This window comes from Coccinella septempunctata, chromosome 1 (assembly GCF_907165205.1).
Source record: "Coccinella septempunctata chromosome 1, icCocSept1.1, whole genome shotgun sequence".
Classification (NCBI taxonomy): Eukaryota; Metazoa; Arthropoda; class Insecta; order Coleoptera; family Coccinellidae; genus Coccinella; species Coccinella septempunctata.
Genome location: NC_058189.1, coordinates 3246059 through 3266589, shown reverse-complemented (window position 1 = coordinate 3266589; position 20531 = coordinate 3246059). Strand labels below are relative to the sequence as shown.

General features: G+C 35.4%; 1 protein-coding gene across 1 annotated transcript in view; it reads right to left on the bottom strand.

Annotated features, from left to right (window-relative positions):
* The window catches only part of LOC123322580 (kalirin), a 247743-nt gene that overhangs the window by 18373 nt on the left and 208839 nt on the right, over nucleotides 1-20531 (bottom strand). Inside the window, exons 22-28 of the mRNA XM_044910525.1 lie at nucleotides 14633-14753; nucleotides 4031-4276; nucleotides 2969-3052; nucleotides 1938-2338; nucleotides 755-1142; nucleotides 420-620; nucleotides 50-261 (exon numbers count right to left, since the gene is read on the bottom strand). Of these exons, the coding sequence (XP_044766460.1) occupies nucleotides 50-261; nucleotides 420-620; nucleotides 755-1142; nucleotides 1938-2338; nucleotides 2969-3052; nucleotides 4031-4276; nucleotides 14633-14753 (1653 nt within the window). The remainder of the gene's footprint in view (nucleotides 1-49; nucleotides 262-419; nucleotides 621-754; nucleotides 1143-1937; nucleotides 2339-2968; nucleotides 3053-4030; nucleotides 4277-14632; nucleotides 14754-20531) is intronic.

The window sequence follows — 20531 nt, the reverse complement described above, 5'->3', positions numbered from 1 at the left end:
ATTTTAAAGCATTCCCATATCCAGGTAGGTAAGCCTGCTGAATACTCACAACTCTTTGGTCAGTTCCTTCTGGTAGGCGATGGGACTTTGAATGGCCTTCAAGAAGTCTTTTTGCGTTTGAAGTATGTTTTTGATTGTAGTTACCCATTGATCGAGCACGTCCATTGGTACCTGGCACACAAAACCCACATTCGGTTTGTTGGGATCAGTTGATTTGAGGAGAAAGCAATCCTCCCTCTCCTCCAAGTTCATTTTATTGACCTGAAAAAATCAGTCGAGGATTATTCGCAGAAAACAAACCGAAACGAAAGAAAACTGTTACCAATTTTCCGATCTGCGACACTTAGTAAAAATATGTTAAATAACATAGTGGGCTGTGGAAATTATTGTAGCCTTTTTTCGAAGTTGTTTATCCTTACCTGAATATGAGCTCTATAAATGTACTGTGGACTTGTGAATTGGGTCTTCTTCCCCACTATATCAGAGAAAATTATGCTTTGTTCGAATAAAAATACTTGGAGATCTTTATTTTTTCCAATCGTTGAGTTGTTCGATCCTGGTAAATCGGAACAAGTGACCGTGCCATGCAGAAGTAATTTACCTTGTGCTGTAATTTTACCCTGAAAAACGTCGAAAATTGTTATTCATAAAATTCATCAAATTATTCTATGAGAAATAATCTTCTTTCCAAGAACAGAAGTAGAAGAAACTGAAAGGAATGCTTGATGCTTGATGATAATGGACCAATACTTACATCGAAACCTTGTAGCCTACCAACATCCATCATATCGTTAGCTTCTTTTGGGACGATAACCATTATTTCGAACGCCATCTTCAGATGTTCTGCTTCGGTCGTCAATCCAGCTCTTTCCGTATATTTGAGTATATCCTTGAGCATCAGCTGATACTTCATGATTCTTTGAACAGGCTTGATGAGCAGATCGCAAAGTTGTAACTTCTGTCCCAGTTTCACTCTTAGCTCTTCAAAGTAAGTATCCAAGTACTCTGATACGATGTACTCCGATACAGGCTTATTCTTGCAGTACACCACGTACATGTGAAGCTTCCTTTGGTACCGTTTGAACAATTGGGCTAATTCAATGGGATGCTTAATGGCTTTTTTGATTGATATGAGAAACACACTGAAAAGAAAAACCGGTCATCAGAAGAAATGACTATAATTGATTTTCATTCCGGTTATGACCCAAGCATCAATGTTTATACTACTGCACAGAACTTTTTGCTGATACCAGTGAAGAGATTATTCCAACTGAATCAGTTGGAGACAACGTGTTACCTACTGCTTGGTTAGGATTGTGGGCTGGAGGTATCATTGGATCATAATGTTTTGAAAGTGAGGCTATTCAAGCAAATAATGCTATTGGTGATCGAAAATGAAACATGATAACACAGTTGTGTTCACCTAATTTGTTTGATATTGGATTTGTATATTGGTTTTGCCATTATGGGATTTCAACTTGCAGCAGGACAGTGTCAATGTTATATAGGTGTCCTGAAATTAATACAACAATATTTGGTCACAGATTCTGGAGACAAAATTTGGAGAAAATTGATGTTAGACACACCATTGCTACTATTTTCCAATAGAGAGTGGCAGGTGATATGACCTAAGAGTCCAGTTCTATTAGGACAAGAAATTGCCCAATAAAAATCTAATTCCTACAGAATGTTTTATTTTTTTGATGACTTCATTAGCTTTTGGCGGCCAGAAATGTGTCCTAGAAAAAAATGTTTTTTTGGTTTCTCGTTTATATCCTCTCAAAGAAATCTGAATATCAACTAACCACTCTTTCTTTATAAAATTGTAAAGCACCAAATTCTGCATTAAATTGGAACCAGCATATATTTTTTGGTCAACCTGTTTCCATAGAAGGTCATCTTAAAGATGAGCCTTTCCAAAAAGAGAAAAAACTTACTCTTTATGCCAGTCATAGATGGCTTCCACGTTTCCAAACACCATTTTGTGCTTGCCCTCTGCCAGATCTTCGGGCATCTGTATTTCGCAATCTGGATCTTTCATAGTCTTCATGTAACCGTCCACTATCAGTGATAAATCTCTGACGTAAGCCTCCTCTGTATCCACCAATTCTTTCAGTACGAATTCCCTCTTTCTCAAGAACATGTCGATTTTTTTACTGTTGTCGATCGAATTATCGTCTGGTGGCTTATTGTCACTTTCATCACCGCTGAATGCCAAAGCCGAAGCTTCGTTGGACGAGTACTGCGCCGCTGTTAGCTCCTCGTGTTTGGTGATGTGGTCAGTGGTGGCTTCATTTGACTTAGAGTCTCGGAGAAGGGCATTTTCCGAGTGTTGTTCCTATAAACGAAGGAATTCGAGAGCAATTTTATAGAAATGATAGGAAAATGTCTAGTTAAAGCTATTTACAGAAATAACAATGTCAGGATGTTCAGAAAGTTGAAGATTCTAGTAATAAGAGTAGAGATGAAACCTTGAGATTTTTTTGTTCCTTATGAAATCTGAAGTAGGACGTTGAACCTCTTTATTATTGTAAAATTTTGTATTGTGCATGTATTTATCAAGGCATACTTACTCATTTTATTATTACTACTAGAAAATTCCACATAACTGAAGTCAATTGAAATAGTATATGTTCGAACTCATACAGCCAGAAACACGTATTTGGATGCAAAATATTTAGTCGTTATATTATCATACATTTATGTTTAGAGGAATTATCCTCCTTTGAATATTTCCCAAAAAAAGTGCAGAATTGAGGTGATGGTGTTGAAATGAAATCAAAATAACGTGCAGTTCACAACAAGCAGAAGAAGCAGAATGACTAGGAGACAAAAGTATAACGAAAAAAATCATGAAAAAATAAAAAAAAGAAATCAAATTGAAAGAAACGACATGCTGAATTAACAGAACGTTAAAGAGTCATGCCAATTGCAAAATGTAAATAGAAAAAATGTTTTCGAGCCGCACCATTCTTTCCTTCACAATCTGCTCTATTTCAGCTAGATCTGCAGAAGTGGCGCCCTCAAGCGATTTTAATGTTAGACTAGAAACCTGTAGATGGAAGAGAAAAGTTAGTATGAAAAACGAAAATAGCAATATGGAGATGATTTCGATGATTTTTTTATGTGTAAGTGAAATATTATATTTATTCACAAAGTAAAATAAGTAGAGAATCTCTGAACACAACACTATTTCTGTGCAAGATTCTTCATTACCAGAAATGATGAATGACTGAACTCCTACAAATATTCCACTATTTTACATAACGTGAAAGAATAATTTCGAAGTAGTTTAATATGTAATAATTCTGTTTTAATACATAGCTTCATAAATTATATGAAACAACAATAAACAAAAGTTGCGGAATAAGAGAATCATGTAGGTAATTATGATAAATAATCTAATAATTACATTTTGATTTGAGTTTCCAAAGTCTCATTAAACATGTAAATACATAAGTATACATTGTGATTCATTCAAGTGAGTAGAAAATGATAATATGTTGATAAATCCAACCATATGATTGAAAGCATGTACTTTCCTGAACTCCTCTACTTCAGAACAAGGCATTTATTTTTATTATGTTTTTATCGGTGGCCCTGAAGCCCTGATTATTTTTTCCAAGCACAAACTGAACCACTTGCATCTCATTAACCTCATTAGATAATTATTGTTCCTCGATGAAAAATGCATTATACAAGTTGGTAGATAATATTAATTATTAATTTATCTCCATCTTGAAATGCGGCAAATGAAGTTAAACAAAAATGATCTTTTCCATTTTATCATTGGGTATATATCCCTGAATGATTTTAGTCAGAACTACACTAAAGTTTGATGTTATCACCTCATCTGTTAAAATTCCATAGCCCAGATTTAGACGAACGCTCGGTAAATCATAGTACTGATCAACATATTGAACCAACTGCAGTTTTTCATATAAATCTTACGACATTGAGACTATAGAAACTCTTCAGGTTGGCGATTTCCTCAAGGTTTTCGAAAAAAAAATTTCCAGCCGAAACTTACCCTCTTGCACGGATTTTCCTCTATGTCCGGCACTCCCGGTGGTGGCGACGTAACCAAGATTGGCTCTTGAATAGGTTTCATCGGTGGAGGGAGTTCAAGGTCTTCGTCAACATCGTCGCCAGCGTTAGCACCATTCGCCAGTTCAGATCCCAGCAATTTGGCATTCTTGATAGATAGAGGCGGTCGCTGCTCATCGTCATCTTCGCCTTCCGACACTGACGGCTTATTGCCCATTTCTGATGGTACCTAGAAAAAAGAATCACATTGTAAATGAGGCCAAGAGTCTCGCATAACCATCTAAGAATGAAACATTGATATTGATATAGTGGTATACACTATACAGGGTATAGAGGGCATTGAGCTAAGTTCAAGAACACCTCATATATATGTGTGTCTTAGGTACTTATTTTCTGACATACAGGGGGTTTTCTCAATTTTCTTGAATTTTCGTTTGGCTGTAACTCCTTCTATTTTCCATCGATTCGACTGAAAATTTTTGCTCTAGTAGAAATCCAATGAAATCAGCTAATTCGAGGTCATTTGATTGAACATAACCAATCATAACAACATTATACTGAAAACAGATCCAATGGGCTATTGTTGCTATGAATGCAATTAGATCATTTATTTCGATTTCAACGTTTCAAATATTTAATATTTCAAAATATCACGAGAATATTAAAGAAATTATAGAAGCAAATATCCAAAAAAAAGCATTTATGGACTTCTGAAATTATAGAAAGTATCAATTACTTAGACCCGTTTGCACCAAACGCACTAAGTGTTAAGTGTCCCTTAAAATGAACCCTTAACTTAAATTACGTTGCACCAACTGTAAAGTGACATTTAAATGGCTAAAGCTAGCCTTAAATTTAAGCGTTCCTGTAATGACCACTTAGGTATTTAAGGGCGGGATTCTAACCTAAGATAATTTGTTGAACTCATAAACTGGCTGCAGAACTGCTGTGGTTTTTCTAATAACGTCAGGTACCTTTTATTTGACAATCCATTTCATTTTATCAATCATAATGCTAATTCAGCAACAAAAAGTTGTCACTCTTGTAATAGTTCACTTGACACTGACTGACAGGACAATAAAGTTAGGTTAATGAAATGACAACGATCATCGGCAACCGGCCAACCAATGAAAAGGCTTTATTAGACTAGAATGAAGTTGCACCAAAATAAAAAACTGAAATATCACTAGATATGAAAACTTAAGGGTCCCTTACTTAAGATTCTGTTAAGCCACAGTCGTGCAACTGACAATAAACTTAAGCGTCCATTAACTTTAATCTACGCTTAGTTTAAGGGGGATTGGTGCAAACGGGCCTTAGATGGAAATCGGACAGTGGAAGAATGGACGAGTTCAGGAACGTTTGCCAACCTTGTAAATAATGGAAAAAGCTCTTTCAATGGAAACATATTTCTTCAAAATTATATTTGTGCCTTTCGGTTGCTTCCATCATTTTAAAATTCTTGAAATGTCCCCGGCTCTCAAGTCCAAGTGATATGGAAGAAAATTTATATTGTATTTTCAAGGTGAGTTTTGAAATTATTCAGGCTTTTTTTTTCGTTTTTCGTGCATTATATTTATGGTTTAATTCATAGACAGGGATTTATTTATTATTAGACTATGATTTCATCGCAGAACATAGTAGAAGTTTAGGCGTTCTGTGATTAAACCATAGTCTAATAATAAATAAATCCCTGTCTATGAATTAAACCATAAATATAATGCACGAAAAACGAAAAAAACGCCTGAATAATGTCAAAACTTAGGTACCTTAAAAATACAATATAAATTTCCTTTTATATCACTTGGATTTGAGAGCCAGGGACATTCCAAGGATTGTAAAATGATGAAAGCAACCGAAAGGTACAAATATAATTGAAAAAAAATACGTTTTACGGATTATTTCCCCAAATATTTTCATATTTCAAAACATTGGTTCACTATTTGCCAAGTATATAATTGGATTGGTAAATTACTTGTGAAAAAAAATTAAGATTTACGATTCTGTTGCAAGAGGATTCTAAATAGAATACTTAACATTAAAGTAATGTGAAAACAGTAACATTTCACGTAGCCAATGAATGTGAAAGAATTCATTTATTTTTTGTAATTAACCAGTTAGATTTTCCCAATTTCTGAGTAAATTTTCGAACTGTTGCTAACGTTCAAGATCCCAATTAAAATCAGAATAATCGTAAAAAGCGTCCTAATCTCGAAATTTAATTTTTTGTTGATCACTCTATTGTCTTGGCAGTAGAGTATCATTCATTTCAAACCTCAAAATGGGATTCGATTAGATATGGCATATAAAATAAAACTACCGTGGTAAATAAAAGCAAATCTTGCTTGAACGCTGAAATTACTTTCGCTATAACAATTCCTGATAGCAGTAAGTGATTTTTATGATATTGGAAGCATCGACATCAAGTATTATATGTTTCCAATTATTTAGTTACTGGTTCTTCATGCATGTACTTCTGATACTGAAGCAGATAAACCGACATTTTCACGGTAAATTGATCTGTTTAATTCAACAGAGAATTTCAGGAAATTTCAATATAAAGATAGGGAATAGAATAATTATTAGAGTGCCTGTCAATTTCGAATTTTCGTGAAATTATTTTACTAGTAATGGATCGGTAAAGAATAATTATCTTTGAAAATGTCCCAATGATCTGTAAAGACCCTGTATAATGTTCATACCGTGCGTTTACACCCAGCATTCATACTACTTATATGGTATGATTGATAGGGAATTTTACAGGCTTTTGAGATTATCTTTGAAATGCAAATAACTTGCGCCGTACATAGATCCATTTCAAGCAATTTTCCTATAAACCAGCAACGCGTCCAATTTTTTCTGAAATGCCATTTGTTTTTTCGATGGCATAAAAACCTTCCAAAAAAGCAGCTCAAAAAAGACATTCTGAAACTGAAAGTAATGCCATTTTAATTGGCACTAACAGTACAAATACCCATAATCTCAAAATGAATATGCAGTTTTAGACATTCTAGCAGATAAGATTTCTTCCGACCTTCATCACCATTTGAATTTCTGACCTAGATGTTGCAGTGACCTTGAAGGCGTCCTTGAAATAAAAAATTGACACACGAAAAGAACCATGAATCCAATAAATACAGTGTCTTTACAGACGTTCGGTAAGATTTAGTTTCTTTGAAAAAACTGGGACGATTTTTGATTTCACATTCGGAATGGACCTTTTCTAAAATTCCAGGCAGATTAAAATCGAAAGGGACGGAAGAAATTGATTCCTGACTATGAAGATAAAATAGCAATCGTTATCGAAATTGCGATATGAATGAACATCTGTTCCGAGTAATTTAAAATTTCATTATCGAACGTTTTACCTAGAAAATAACAAAAATACCTCTCCGACATGAAATTTAATCAAAAGTGAATTGAGCTAGGCAAGGCTGCAGCTTGCGTGTCCCGCCCAAGGTTACTGTGTGTCAGATCTATTTAAAATTACCTATTGCGAAATGATATGACACTACACATGTGTTTGTTTATTCCGGTTTTTCTGAAAGATTTTACTGTTCGATGTCCGGTCGAATCCAGATTTGAAGAAAATCGGCATCGAGGAAATCTGATTGAAATAATTAGTTATTCAGCGGAATTGGATATTAATGGAGGACTTTTTTTTGGTTCTCTGTATCGGATTACGAATATACTCTAAAATTTCAATATAATACACAATATGAGTTTTCCCAGAAGAGTTGAAAGGTGACTGATCTTTGTTGGAAGTCAATACCAAATTGAATTTTTTTTTTCAAGAGTATTTTCCAGTTAATCAATCAACGAAATTGCAGGATGAACTAATTTGTAGGGACTACTCTCACGCAGCTTTCTGGTAAGATGTTGCATTTTCTGATTATTATTGGCTCGTCTTGTATAACTGAGTCTTTGACTCGTACAAATATTTTAACAGTAAGTATTCTTGAGGTCAAAAGAAACACTTTTGTCCTCTACCATTTTTCCCGGTTCGGCCCTGATAAAAAGATATAGTCATTTCGAGTTTTCATAATGAGCTCTGCCACCCTTGGAAGAACAAAATTACCTTAATAACTAGCTAAATCTGTGACACTACACATCTCTAGATCTTTCGAACATAGTTGCATTCAGCCAAAGTATCCAATTTTTCAAATTTCACAGATACCTTATAATTTTTGAACATTAAATTACTCGAAAACTTATATTTTACAAAACGTTCAAATATTCATTAGAGTCCAACTTAGTTTCAAGAGTTGGGTTCTTTGAATTCGTGGTATTTTTATGGTACGTAATGGTGATAATTGGAAAACTGGAGGACGTGGGTGATATCTTGTGTTTGATGAAGATTAATCAAATAAATGAAAAACTATATTCCGAAATTCATTTCATTCGATAAAACTGTTTGTGAGATAGAAGTGAAAATAACATTTTTTTATGGTTTTTCGACAGCCTACAGCTTTTAAAGGGAGCCGATTAGGGAGAAATGGTAAAGGAAAAAAGTGTTTCGTTTGACCTCAAGAATCTATTGTTAAAATATTTGTACGAGACAAAGACTCACCCTGTAAACAGTCTACAGCATCAGCTTAACGCTCATTTCGATAGCCTTCCACGAATTATTTCAGCATGAACATGGTGGAAAATTTTGAGTTCAGGAACAACAAAAAATATTCGTAGTTTTTCAGAATACATATAAGGAACCAAGCGACCAGCTTTATAGGTACTTATACGTTTTGACACATTCAATTTAAGACTGCTGAGTTCTTATTCAAACTTTCGACAGTCCTAAATTTCCCCATACACAAGGACCAAAGCCATATTGAGAATCTGTGAAAAAACATTTACGAAACGCCGCAATCGGCAGAGAGATCAGATTCTTCAACCCAAAAATAGGCACATAGGAAACTTTCTTTTATAATTCATATTCAACTCGTAGTTTGGAAGGATTTAATAAGCCAAAAAAATCTGTAATTAATTAATGGACAATGAGTATATGCTAAGTCACGTATAATTTAATCACAATGAAACGGAAAACGCTTCCAAAACGAATAGAGTGAAACATGCGAGTTCATTGATATCAAACATGATAACATGAAGAAATATCTAAGCTGGCGGTTTGAAACTTGCGAAACCTTCTATGAAGCTCTCATTAATTGAACGAAACGATTGTTAGGTATGAACCTTTTCACAGCTATTCTCGACATTTTTTCAAAGTAAACAATTGTCAATATTTTTCCACTCTCTACATGTTCACGATATGCGATTGGCAATAAAGGCATAGGACCTCCCATGTAGGACGATAAAGCAGATATATTACAAGAAGAAGAAGAAGAAGAAGAAGAAGAAGAATATTACAAGAAGCTATAGATGAAATAAATGACTGGTGTATTAAATGGAAAATAAAGCTCAACGGACAAAAGAGCCAAGCGATATTACTGCAGAAGAGGAGACTAAGAACTACATCAAATCTAGAGGTAGATGGAGAAGAAATCGAATGGAAAGACGAAGCGAAATATTTAGGTATCACCCTAGACAAAGGTCTAACATGGAGAAGCCATATCAAACAAGCCGTTGACAAAACCAAGGCAGCGATGAATATGCTCTACCCGCTAATAGGTAGAAAGAGCCACATGTCAAATGAGATAAAATTGAAAATAATCAAAGCCGTTGCTAGACCGCAACTGACTTATGGATCAGGTGCTTGGGGATTCGCGGCAAAGAGCCATATACAAAGAATTCAGGCAACAGAAAACAAGCTACTACGATGTGCCATAGATGCGCCTTGGTTTGTCAGGAACAAACAGATATATCGAGATTTGAAGTGGGAAACCATCACCGTATTTATGAAGAGGAAAGCTGAAAAGTTATTCGAAACAGCGAAGGAACAGCGAGATCAATTGAGGAGAGATTAAAATGAGTTCGAAAACTTATTAAAACTATACTAAGAAGAGATATCCGAAATGGACGAACATGAAAACCCTAGCACGACAATGTGCAAGAAGAAATTAACCGATTAAGGGATAAATGGTTTATAGGCAAATGCCCGGAACCAATAAAAAGCAGGTTAGGTTTATTGGGTCGCGAACTCAGGAGAGTGAGTAACCCCACAGTGTTCCCTAGAAATGGGTTCCTCTGGGCGAGAGATAGAGCCCCGTGTTTTCACGGTCGCAGATTCCCCCTGCTATAAAAAAAAAAAGATAAAGCAGATCGTCCAAAATGACGAACAGTTCGAAAGCTTTGTTTTAGTCCAAACCAACGTCGTATGGCTGATTTCGTAGGGTAATAATTAATGAATTATTTGACATAACAACCGCAGTTACAACAATAGTATAAACATATAATTGATATGTTTTTTCATCAACTAGTTACTATCCTACTAGTTGGGGAGCCCAAGAGGGATTTACTCGAGCGTGTCAGATCAATATAAAGAGAGATACCTTGGACCCTAAAGTACCTCTACCAAAAATTAGACCCGTATATAGGGGAATTGTTTAGGACAGTCTGCCAGAATAGTAAAAAAAAGATCATTGTACATACTGGAGCGTATCAGATATATCTTTGTGGTCGATTACATGTTGACAACTATACATTCTCTTAGGCACGGTAGTCTCACCTCCAAATAAAATTTGACTATATTGTGGATAAATATCTGTTGAATAATTTTTAATCTGAAAGATACCTTACTTCGGTGTAAGTTATTTGACGGATAACAATCCTATAAAAACACGGTATACCTACTACTTTCCACTGAATAATGTTAGATCAGACATCTTATTGTATACATCGTCATAATCACAACTGTAAACAAATAATATTTCGTGCAAATCACACGAAGAATAACCGTACATCTATGTTCATATTTGACAAATAAACTCTTATTCGTAAGTTTCAACTACAGATTTATTCGGCGATTAGGGATTATTTATTCGATGAATAACACTATTTGATAGTAAAAAGACAGCAGCTTTGCTTATGATAAGAATAAGACTTATCTGCCGAAAAAATTGCAGGTTAAAGTAGAAGTAAACATGAAAAAAGTCACGTATACCTATATTCTCGAGCGTGGCGACATTTTTATTTTCAAGCTAAAGATTCAAGAATAACGGAAAAAACATAATCTGACAGTTTCAGTAAGCCAAAACATTAAAAAATGGCCGTTTAGGTAACAAAAATTAAGTTTTTTCGAATTATCTCCTCTCATGAGCTTCAAATCGTTTTCGCATTCGCTATAAAACTTGTAGAGCATAACATTTTCTACAAATTTAGTCCGAAGCAATTTTTTCTACGTTCAAACGTTTTCGAGATATATGGTGATGAATGTATTAGACTGGGACGATACATTGACCTTGCCTTTTCGCATGTGTGGCTCAGCCACACACGGTTAAGAGTATGTAAAATTGATTGAGACAAAAATTGTACAGAATTTCATTATCTACAATTTTCATTAAAGATACAAAAACGGTTTGAGGTACAGGAAGGGAAATATTTGAAAAAAACATTGTCGTCATCTTCAAACTGTCAGATTAAGGAACCTCCTCTGATTAGTGTCAGAATGATAGGTCAACACGTCTGTAACACCAAGATTAACCATCTTTATGAAAATCTGACACGCTCGATTATGTAAAAGAAACGATTTTTTTGCATTTTCAAAGAAATTACGTCCTCTGAAAATCTGCCAACTTCTCCGTACGGCAAGCCCCACCACGCAAACTGTCAGACTAACGTGAATTTATTATCAGAGGCACGTACGGCAAAAACAGTGTCTTAATCTGACACGCCCGAGTATGTACACCTGAGGATTTTTTTTACATCTTTGAGAACCTGAAGCCGCTTTCCCCACCACTGAAAGTGCATACATCATAGAACCTGTTTTTCTGCCTACAATCTAATCTTCAAAATCCACTAGGTCTCCAAGACGCTCGAGTAAATCCTGATTTAGGAGATCGTATGAAAAGGCTTGAAGTGTTGTCCACTGATAGTGGAGCTAACTATGCCAAATAGGGATTTACTCACTCAGAGATGGTAGGAGAAAAAAAAGGTTATATTTATGAGGTGTACAGGGTGGGCAAAATTCGTTGTCTACTGAGGGGATCTCGAGAACTATAGCAGCTAGAAGAAAACGGATGACACATTCTCGAGCTCTTTTTTAATGACTAACCCAAATCTGAAAACAGAATCGGCCTTTCATTTTTAGATTTCGAGTTATAAACAAAAATTCAGATTTTAACGATTCCGAAAAGTTCTCATAGCTTTTTTGTCTTTGAAGTTACAGATCTGAAACTTGAACCTTCTTAGGCACTTTTATACGTAGAATCTACTGACAAAAGATTTTTTTCCAATTCAAATATAACAAATTCAATAAAAGTTTGCATTGAAAAAAATGAAAGTTTACCTTATGATTAAAAATGAAAAAATATTTTGAGCTCATCAGTGGATTCTACGTGGAAAAGTGCCTGTGGAAGGTTCAAGTTTCAGATTTGTATCTTCAAAGACAAAAAAGTTATGAGAACTTTGGGAAATTGTCAAACTCAAAAACGAAGTATCGTAGTAGGCTGCGGTTTTAACCATTCTTGGTTTCTCCGAAAAAGAGCTAGGAAATGTGTCATCCGTTTTCTTCTAGCTGCTATAGATCTCGAGATCCTCTCAGTAGACAACGAATTTTGCCCACCCTGTACTAGATTATTCAACCACCTCTGAGTTCAAAACATACCACCCTTCAGTTGAGTTTTAGTTAGTTGACGCGTACGAAGCGGAAAAAATTTCACTAGAAAAACTCACTGTAACCATGAAGGTGGAAAACCTCCTGAGAATCTTCTTCTTCATCTTACAACCCACCCTCGACATGTCTGAACTGTAAGAACGCACTCTTTCCGGACAGTGAAGCTGACAGAATAAGCACATCGTGCACGGCACGTTCCTTACTGAAAAGTGACTCAGAGAAAACCCACCGAAAGGAAGTCGTATGGATGATAATGAAAACCCCAGTGCAATAAGAATGTGTGTGACAAAGACATTCGTTAAATTTTACGGTTTATCAGTTTCATCGTAATAATACGCCAGAGATAGTTTCGATCTCAAGTAACCTTTTTGTCCTTTTCTAGGGTACTCAAGAATTCGTTTGCATGGAGGTGTGCTGGAAAAGCTCAAGCGTCATTTGGAACTGTGATAGAGCTTTCGGAGAATCATCCAGTTATTTTCGTGCTGTCGTATTACCTAACCAATGATTTCATCGTTACTGAGTTTCCGACTTGATATCACGATGAAATCAGAGAATTGATGGACCTCAATCACCATATTATAAATGAAATTTTTCAATCAGTGACAGTGGAAGATCAAAGAAACAATAGGTATAATGGAACAATATTAACAGAGCGAGTTAAACATTTTAACAGTAGATTTTTGAGATCAAAAGAAACACTTTTTTCTAAACCATTTTTTGTTTTGGCTATGCCACTCCCCAAGAAAAAAAATTGCCTTCAGAATAAAAAGCTAAATCTATGACACCACACTTCGGTGGATCTTTAAAACGGCACATTATACATAAAATATGAGGAATACTTTTATTTTACAAAACGTTCAAATATTCATTAGATAGCATCCAACTTAGTTTCAAGAGTTGGGTTCTTTAAATTTTTGGTATTTTTATGGTACATAATGGTCGTAATCAGAAAACTGGAAGACGTGGGTGATATCTTGTGTTTGAAAAAGATTCATCAAATGAATGAAAAATTATATTCCGAAATTAATTTCATCCCATAAAACCGTTTGTGAGACATAACTAAAAAAATTTCACCAGCCTGTCTTCTAAACCGAGCATATTCGGTAAAAATGGTGAAGAAAAAAGTGTTTCCTTTGACCTCAAGAATCAACTGTTAAAATATTTGTAAGGGTCGAAGAGAATTTCAGACGAAATCCAGCGCTTTCATGGTTTTAGGTCGTGAAAATTGTTTTGAGCAACTGAGCGTATAGTTAGAATTTTGTATCTTAGAATTTTCATTTAATAGCAGGAATGTGGTTCATATTTTTTGCATTGGATTGATGTGGCCGATACTAGATGAAAATCCATAATTGAACTTTAAACACATTAGATGCTTTTCACAAAAATGAATTTTTGAACAGCGACACTTGTTTCGCTATCACAATAGCATCTTCAGGTGGGTGAAGGTAAAATGTAATCAGTTCACCCTCTGTTTCAAGTTCACATATTGTTTTATATGAATTGTAGTCGTTTTCACAAATTATTGTTATTGTTTATCGAAAAACATAAATGAACTTTTCAGGTTCTTGTTTCTAACAGCATTCGGTGCAATTGAACATTGTTCAATTAATTATTTACACATTTCGGTCAAATCAATCATTCAATGACTTTTTTATTTACATAGTACATAAAAAAATGGACTGATCATTCCTTAATCAGCTGTAAAGTTAATATGGCAGAAAAATGTGAAAGAGATAACATAACCTCATGTTGTTATCTCACGCAAGAGAAATTCGACGCTTTTCATTGTCACATTCTCCACAATAATTTGAAAAATAACCAAATGACAAAAAATTTCTGAATATGAAATAGTCTTACCTTAATCCTCTTATCCGATCCAGTCTTTTTCAGTGGTGGCCTGTCCAGCGGACTACCAGCCTGGGACTTGTCGAGTTTACCCTGCGAAAGTTTTCGCAAAGGCGGAGGCAGCCATTTTCGCCTGAAAAAAAAATTATGAAGATTAGAGAGAGTGCACACTATCATCAAATGAGATGGGGAAAGCACTGACGTAAAGTGTTCAAATTCACAAGCAGAGTGGTTGCCCTTGCAGATACTGAACCTTCAGAGTTATGAAGGGAAAACTTGAAATAAGAGACAACAGCAAATTCCACCTGCATGAATACTTTGTGACTTCCGGAAAGCATAGAAAAAAACTAAAAAAAAAAAAATGTGTCGATAAATAATATTTGAATTTCATGAATGGTTATTGGATTCTCCACAATCCGACACTTTAGCAGGCACCTACATTAATAATCAAAATTATCAATTGAAACATCGAATTTCATTTTCATCTATAGTTTCCGGAAGTCACAGAGTAATCAGGCAGTTCGAAATCGCCCTTTTCCTTGGATACCTGGAATGGCTATCGCAGTGTTACGAACCGATTTGTTGTCCTTCACACATTGGATACACTAGGACAAGTGGCGTTACATGAATAAATTTATACAGGGTGAGTCTGTGACTCGTACAAATATTTCAACAGTAGATTCTTGACGTCAAATGAAACACTTTTTTCCCATACCATTTTTTCCGATGATTCTAATGGTGGTATTTTGCTTTCATCTGTAAGCTAATCTGTAACTTTTCATAAGCTCACAGGAAAATTTGCAATTCTGGACGTTTTTATTGATCTGTAGCTTACAGGAATCAGTAACTATTTACGATAAGTCGTTCAAAAGTAAAGGAGATAGTTACAGAATTGCATTATTTACGAATCTGTGAATCGGACACTGACAGATCGATCTATGGAGAGTAGAGAGAAGGAGAACGATCGCTGCTTTGAGACCACAGATTTTTTGTCCCTTAAAATATGTACCAATAGGGTAGTTCATGCTTTTGCCAACAGGCGCGCTGGCCATCACGAGAGTGCGAAATTTTGATTTACACAAATCAAATTGTAGTTGGCTCGTTGGCTGAGTGAACTGTTTCCCTGGTGACAGATGATAGGAATATTATTATTTTCGATTTTTTATAAGAGAACAACATATGACCATGGTGAAATGTTGAAGCGTGCGCTAGTATAAGAGTGTTTTGGCATCGGAAAGAAAAGGAGAAGAGATAAAATTTCCGAGAGCATTTTTGAGAGAAAATTGGAAAAAAACCTTACCTCAAGAATCGACTCGGAATCAATTTGTGTGTCAAGAGCACTTTTGCGATGAAGATATCAAAAAGATGATGGATTCATTATAAACGAAATCGAAATTGTCTTCCCTCTTGAGAAGTTGACTCTTCTGAATAAGAATATCTAACCAATAAAACTACATGGTTCAGAAGAGAATATTCTTAAAGATTTTTTTCGGCATAACATAATATATGGTTTATATCGGTTCTCAGCTGAGTATTGGCAACAGAATCTACTCTAATACCTAAGTGATAAATCTGAGACTGCTACCTTTTGTTGTCTTGATACTACGCCTCACTTCGGATTTATATAATTTTGAAGATTACGGTAAACCAACTAACATAGCTGCTTTTAATAAAGAATGATAAACAAAAGTAGGTACAATTTTTTTGATCAGTGATTTCTTTTGAATTTCATTGATTTCGACTTGCATTTTATGGCATTTAATTCAGAGAACTCATATTCAATATAGATTTGAAGAAAGGTGTTTGAAAAATCATCAGAAAAACCACGATGACACATAACCTAAAATGAAATGAAGGCTGTTCATTTCGAATTGACGCTTGAATCCCCACCCCTTACAGATACCCGCTGCAATCGCAGCGACACCTATCCTACGTTTCCCGTTTTCGGGGACACATTTTTAGTACGTCGATCGTTCTCCTTCTCTCTACTCTCCATAGATCGATCGTACGCTACAGACATAGACATAGAGACATGGACTGAGCAATGTCAGCATGAAATTGGCTTTTTTATAGAAAGAGAGAAATGATCGTCGGGAATTTACCTATCTCTTTTTTGTTCACATAGAGGTGAGGGTAGACCAATCAAAATTCTAGAAAGAGACAACTGCATTCCCGACGTGCGTTTCTCTCTGTCACTTTTTTGACCGTATTTCATGCATAGATATAAAGGGAAGGCACAGTCCATGTCTATATGTCTATGGCTACAGATTTGTAACTTACAGATGAAAAGCAGAATACAACCATTAGTTAGACGCTATCTACCTATATAATGAATATTTGAACGTTTTGTAAAATAAAAGTATTCGTCATATTAATTTTCTCTAATAATGCGCGCGAACTTGATGTTCAAAAATTAAAACGTATCTGTGAATTTGAACAATTGGGTACTTTGGCTCATTATATTATGAAAACTTAAAATGGCTATATCTTTTTATCAGGGTCGAATCGGAAAAAAATGGTATCGGAAAAAATGGTATAAGAAAAAAAGAGTTTCTTTTGACCTTAAGAATCTACTGTTGAGCATTTGTACAGATCGAAGACTCCTCCTGTATAAAATTGATGTAACAATAATGTCCGAGTCAGCTTCCTCAATTGTGATTGGCGACACTAAGCAACTATATCACTCCATCAGTCTTTGGACAACAACAAATGCTTATTTTCTATTCCATGTACTGATTTTCTAAGCTGTTTTCCTCATATCAAGATTTTCCTTGATAACTCTGAATGTTTTTGTTTCAGGTATATGGTTTATTCACGTAACCCCTCCTTTTTTCACCCCCTCCCATTTTTTTGGACAGAAATAAAAGAATATGCAAGTTGCAATTTGAAAATGTTGAATTTTCATGAATTGCATTCGTCCAAATTGATGATCTATAAACACCTTGTCATTTTCGGCCCAAACATCAAATAGTGTTATAAAACTAAAACAATAATAACTGTATCAGTAAAAAATAAGAGAATCCCTGAAGACGGCCCTTGAAAAGAATAATCCAAGATGAAGGAAATAGCCGGAAAAAGCATTGTTGTAGAACAATGGGGAATTCTCTTCAATTGGGGTTATCACTGCATATGTAAGTTTAATCTGAATGAGTTTCATGATTTCTTCAAATGCACCGCGGGGACTATTCGAAATCATTCTTCAAATATGGGGTTTTAAAATTTAAATCACTTGGTTTCAAGTTTACGATTTGGCAACAGCGCCCACTAGAAAATAAAAAGAACAATGTCCGTTTATAAAATAACAACTGTTGATTTACAGGCGCGTACTTACTGACGAGCCTCAACTGCAACCGGCCATAAAAATCCCATAAAATTTTACGATCTTTCTCGTTCGTCGCAGACTTCATAGACAGCCATCTTTGTCTCGTCAAGATAATGTATTTGTTGCATTGAACTCTAAAAGAACTGGAACGGCCTCTAGATGCAGGCAAACTGAGGAAGACTGAAAGGGAAGATGTAGAGCAATCTATCTCTGTCTCTGCTCTCTGTCACTTGGTTTATAACGATGTAAACAAAAACAACCCGGGACGTTCAAGTGAGACGACTGCTACGTCCGACTTCTGATGTGATTGTTCAATTGGTTGCCGAACCATTAGAAAGAGATGGGTTGCTCTACATCTTCCCTCTCAATGGGACACACTTTTCGTCGTATTTCGGTACCTCAGAGGCTTTTCCAGTTCTTTTAGAGTTCACTGATTTGTTTTCCTTTATTATCAAGGCATATTTCAGTCGATGTTGCCCACTTGTGCAATTGAATTGAAACGCTTTAAATTATAAATACCCATTTTCATTTTTCATTTTTACGTGCTAAAAATAATTTTTTTTGGGAAACGGTTGAAATGGTTTCTTCAAAATGTGACGTTTCAAAGATATTTAATAAAAAATACATCATTTTCGTCAGAAGGTGTATTCCCTATTGAACCTTTTTGTGTGAGTAGGCGGCTTAACTAACTGTCTTTCCACATATTCCAGAATTGAAATCATATCATATTGATGGAATGATGAATCAGTCCAATCAATTCGAATAGTTCGATAATTATGAAAAGGGCGTTAATTCGGAAAACATGACAGTACCGCATCACTTTCCAACCTATTCATTAGCCGAACGATAACCGTATTTATTCAATGAGTTATCGCACGTTTCCGATAAATTCCCGACCTTCTGAAAACCCCGATTTTTCGACGAAGCCTGATTTGCACAAATAACAACAGAACATACTTCTTTCGACAAGGTACAGAGCACAAGCGATGGAAGATTTTCCTCATTTTGCACATAACGAAATAGAGCACAATGCACAGCACACCTGATAGGATTCTCGCACACTGGATACGTGGGAGACAAATTAATTTTATCTGGTTTCGTGAGAGATAAGAATAATCGTAAGATGTTCGGCAATTAGTCGCGGTTTGTGAACTCTCGATGAGATATGCAATTCGCCCATCTAAGAGTCTCAACGATATTGGTGCAGCTGAAATTCGAAGCTACATATTTGATTTTTTGCCTCAATAATTATATCCTTTCTCCGCCGGTTGCTAAGATTCTAGATTTTGAAAATAGCAACAGTCCCTAGTAGTTGGCGAGCAGATGATGCTAAATTTACTGGAGCATCGTGGAGACCTAGTAGATTTCAAAGATTGGATGGTAGAGAAAAAAAGGTTTTATGATGTATGTACCACTTTCAGCGGTGGGGAAAGCGTCTGCAGGTTCTCAAAGATGTAAACAAAATCGTCACATGTACATACTCGAGCGTGTCATATTAAGAAACTGTATATGCCCTACGTGTCTCTCATAATAAATTTATGTTAATCTGACAGTTTGCGTGGTGGGGCTGGCCGTACGGAAGAGTTGAAAATTGTAAAAAAAAATTTTTTCGAGAGTGGCAGATTTTTAGAGGATATATCAATTGGATCCAAAGGAAGCTACTGTTCTAGAGACTGACAATTTGGACGTGATGCAAGGTCATAGTGGTCCTTAGAAAATGCAAAAAAAAATCATTACTTGTACATAATCGAGCGTGTCAGATTTTCATACAGATGGTTAATCTCAGTGTTGTAGACGTGTTGGCTCATTAATCTGACACTAATCTGAAGAGTTTCCTTAATCTGACAGTGGGAAGATGATAACAGGGGATATTTTTTTAAATATCTCCCTTCCTGTACCTCTAATTGTTTCTGTATTCATTATAAAAATTTTCGATAATGAAATTCCATACAACTTTTGTCTGGAGCAATTTTAAATACTCTTAACCGGTTTCGTGTTAGAGGGCGATAAGGCTAAGGAACTTAGCTACACATGCGAAAGGCCAAGCTCAATATAGAAACCCAGTCTTATGTACAGTCATCGCCATATATCTCAAAAACTTTCGAACGTAGAAAGAATTGCTTCGGACAAAATTTGTAGAAAATGTTATGCTCTACAACTTTTATAATGAATGCGAGAACAATTTGAAGCCCAGGAGAGGAGATAATACGAAAAAACTGATTTTTGTGACATAAGCTAAGAAATAAGGAAAAACGCCACAGCGCTCGAGAAAGTACACGTGACGTTTTTTTTGGGAGTTTGGCGCCCTCCCAGACATTGTCGTCAAATTGTCAGATTAAGAGAATATATACTACTTGTCAACATAAAATAGTCATCTCGCATAGGTACTGAAAGGGGGTACATACTCTATTCAAAATTTGCCTATCAAACACTCGACCCAAAAACATACATCAAACGTTATGTGAATGTTTGTAAATAGTAAATAGTAAATAACCAAACAAGTTACATTTCATTTCGAGTTGCTTAAAATGGTAAATAAACCCACAATTTACAGTTGACTCTACATCTCCCGGAAGGATGATCCTTTGA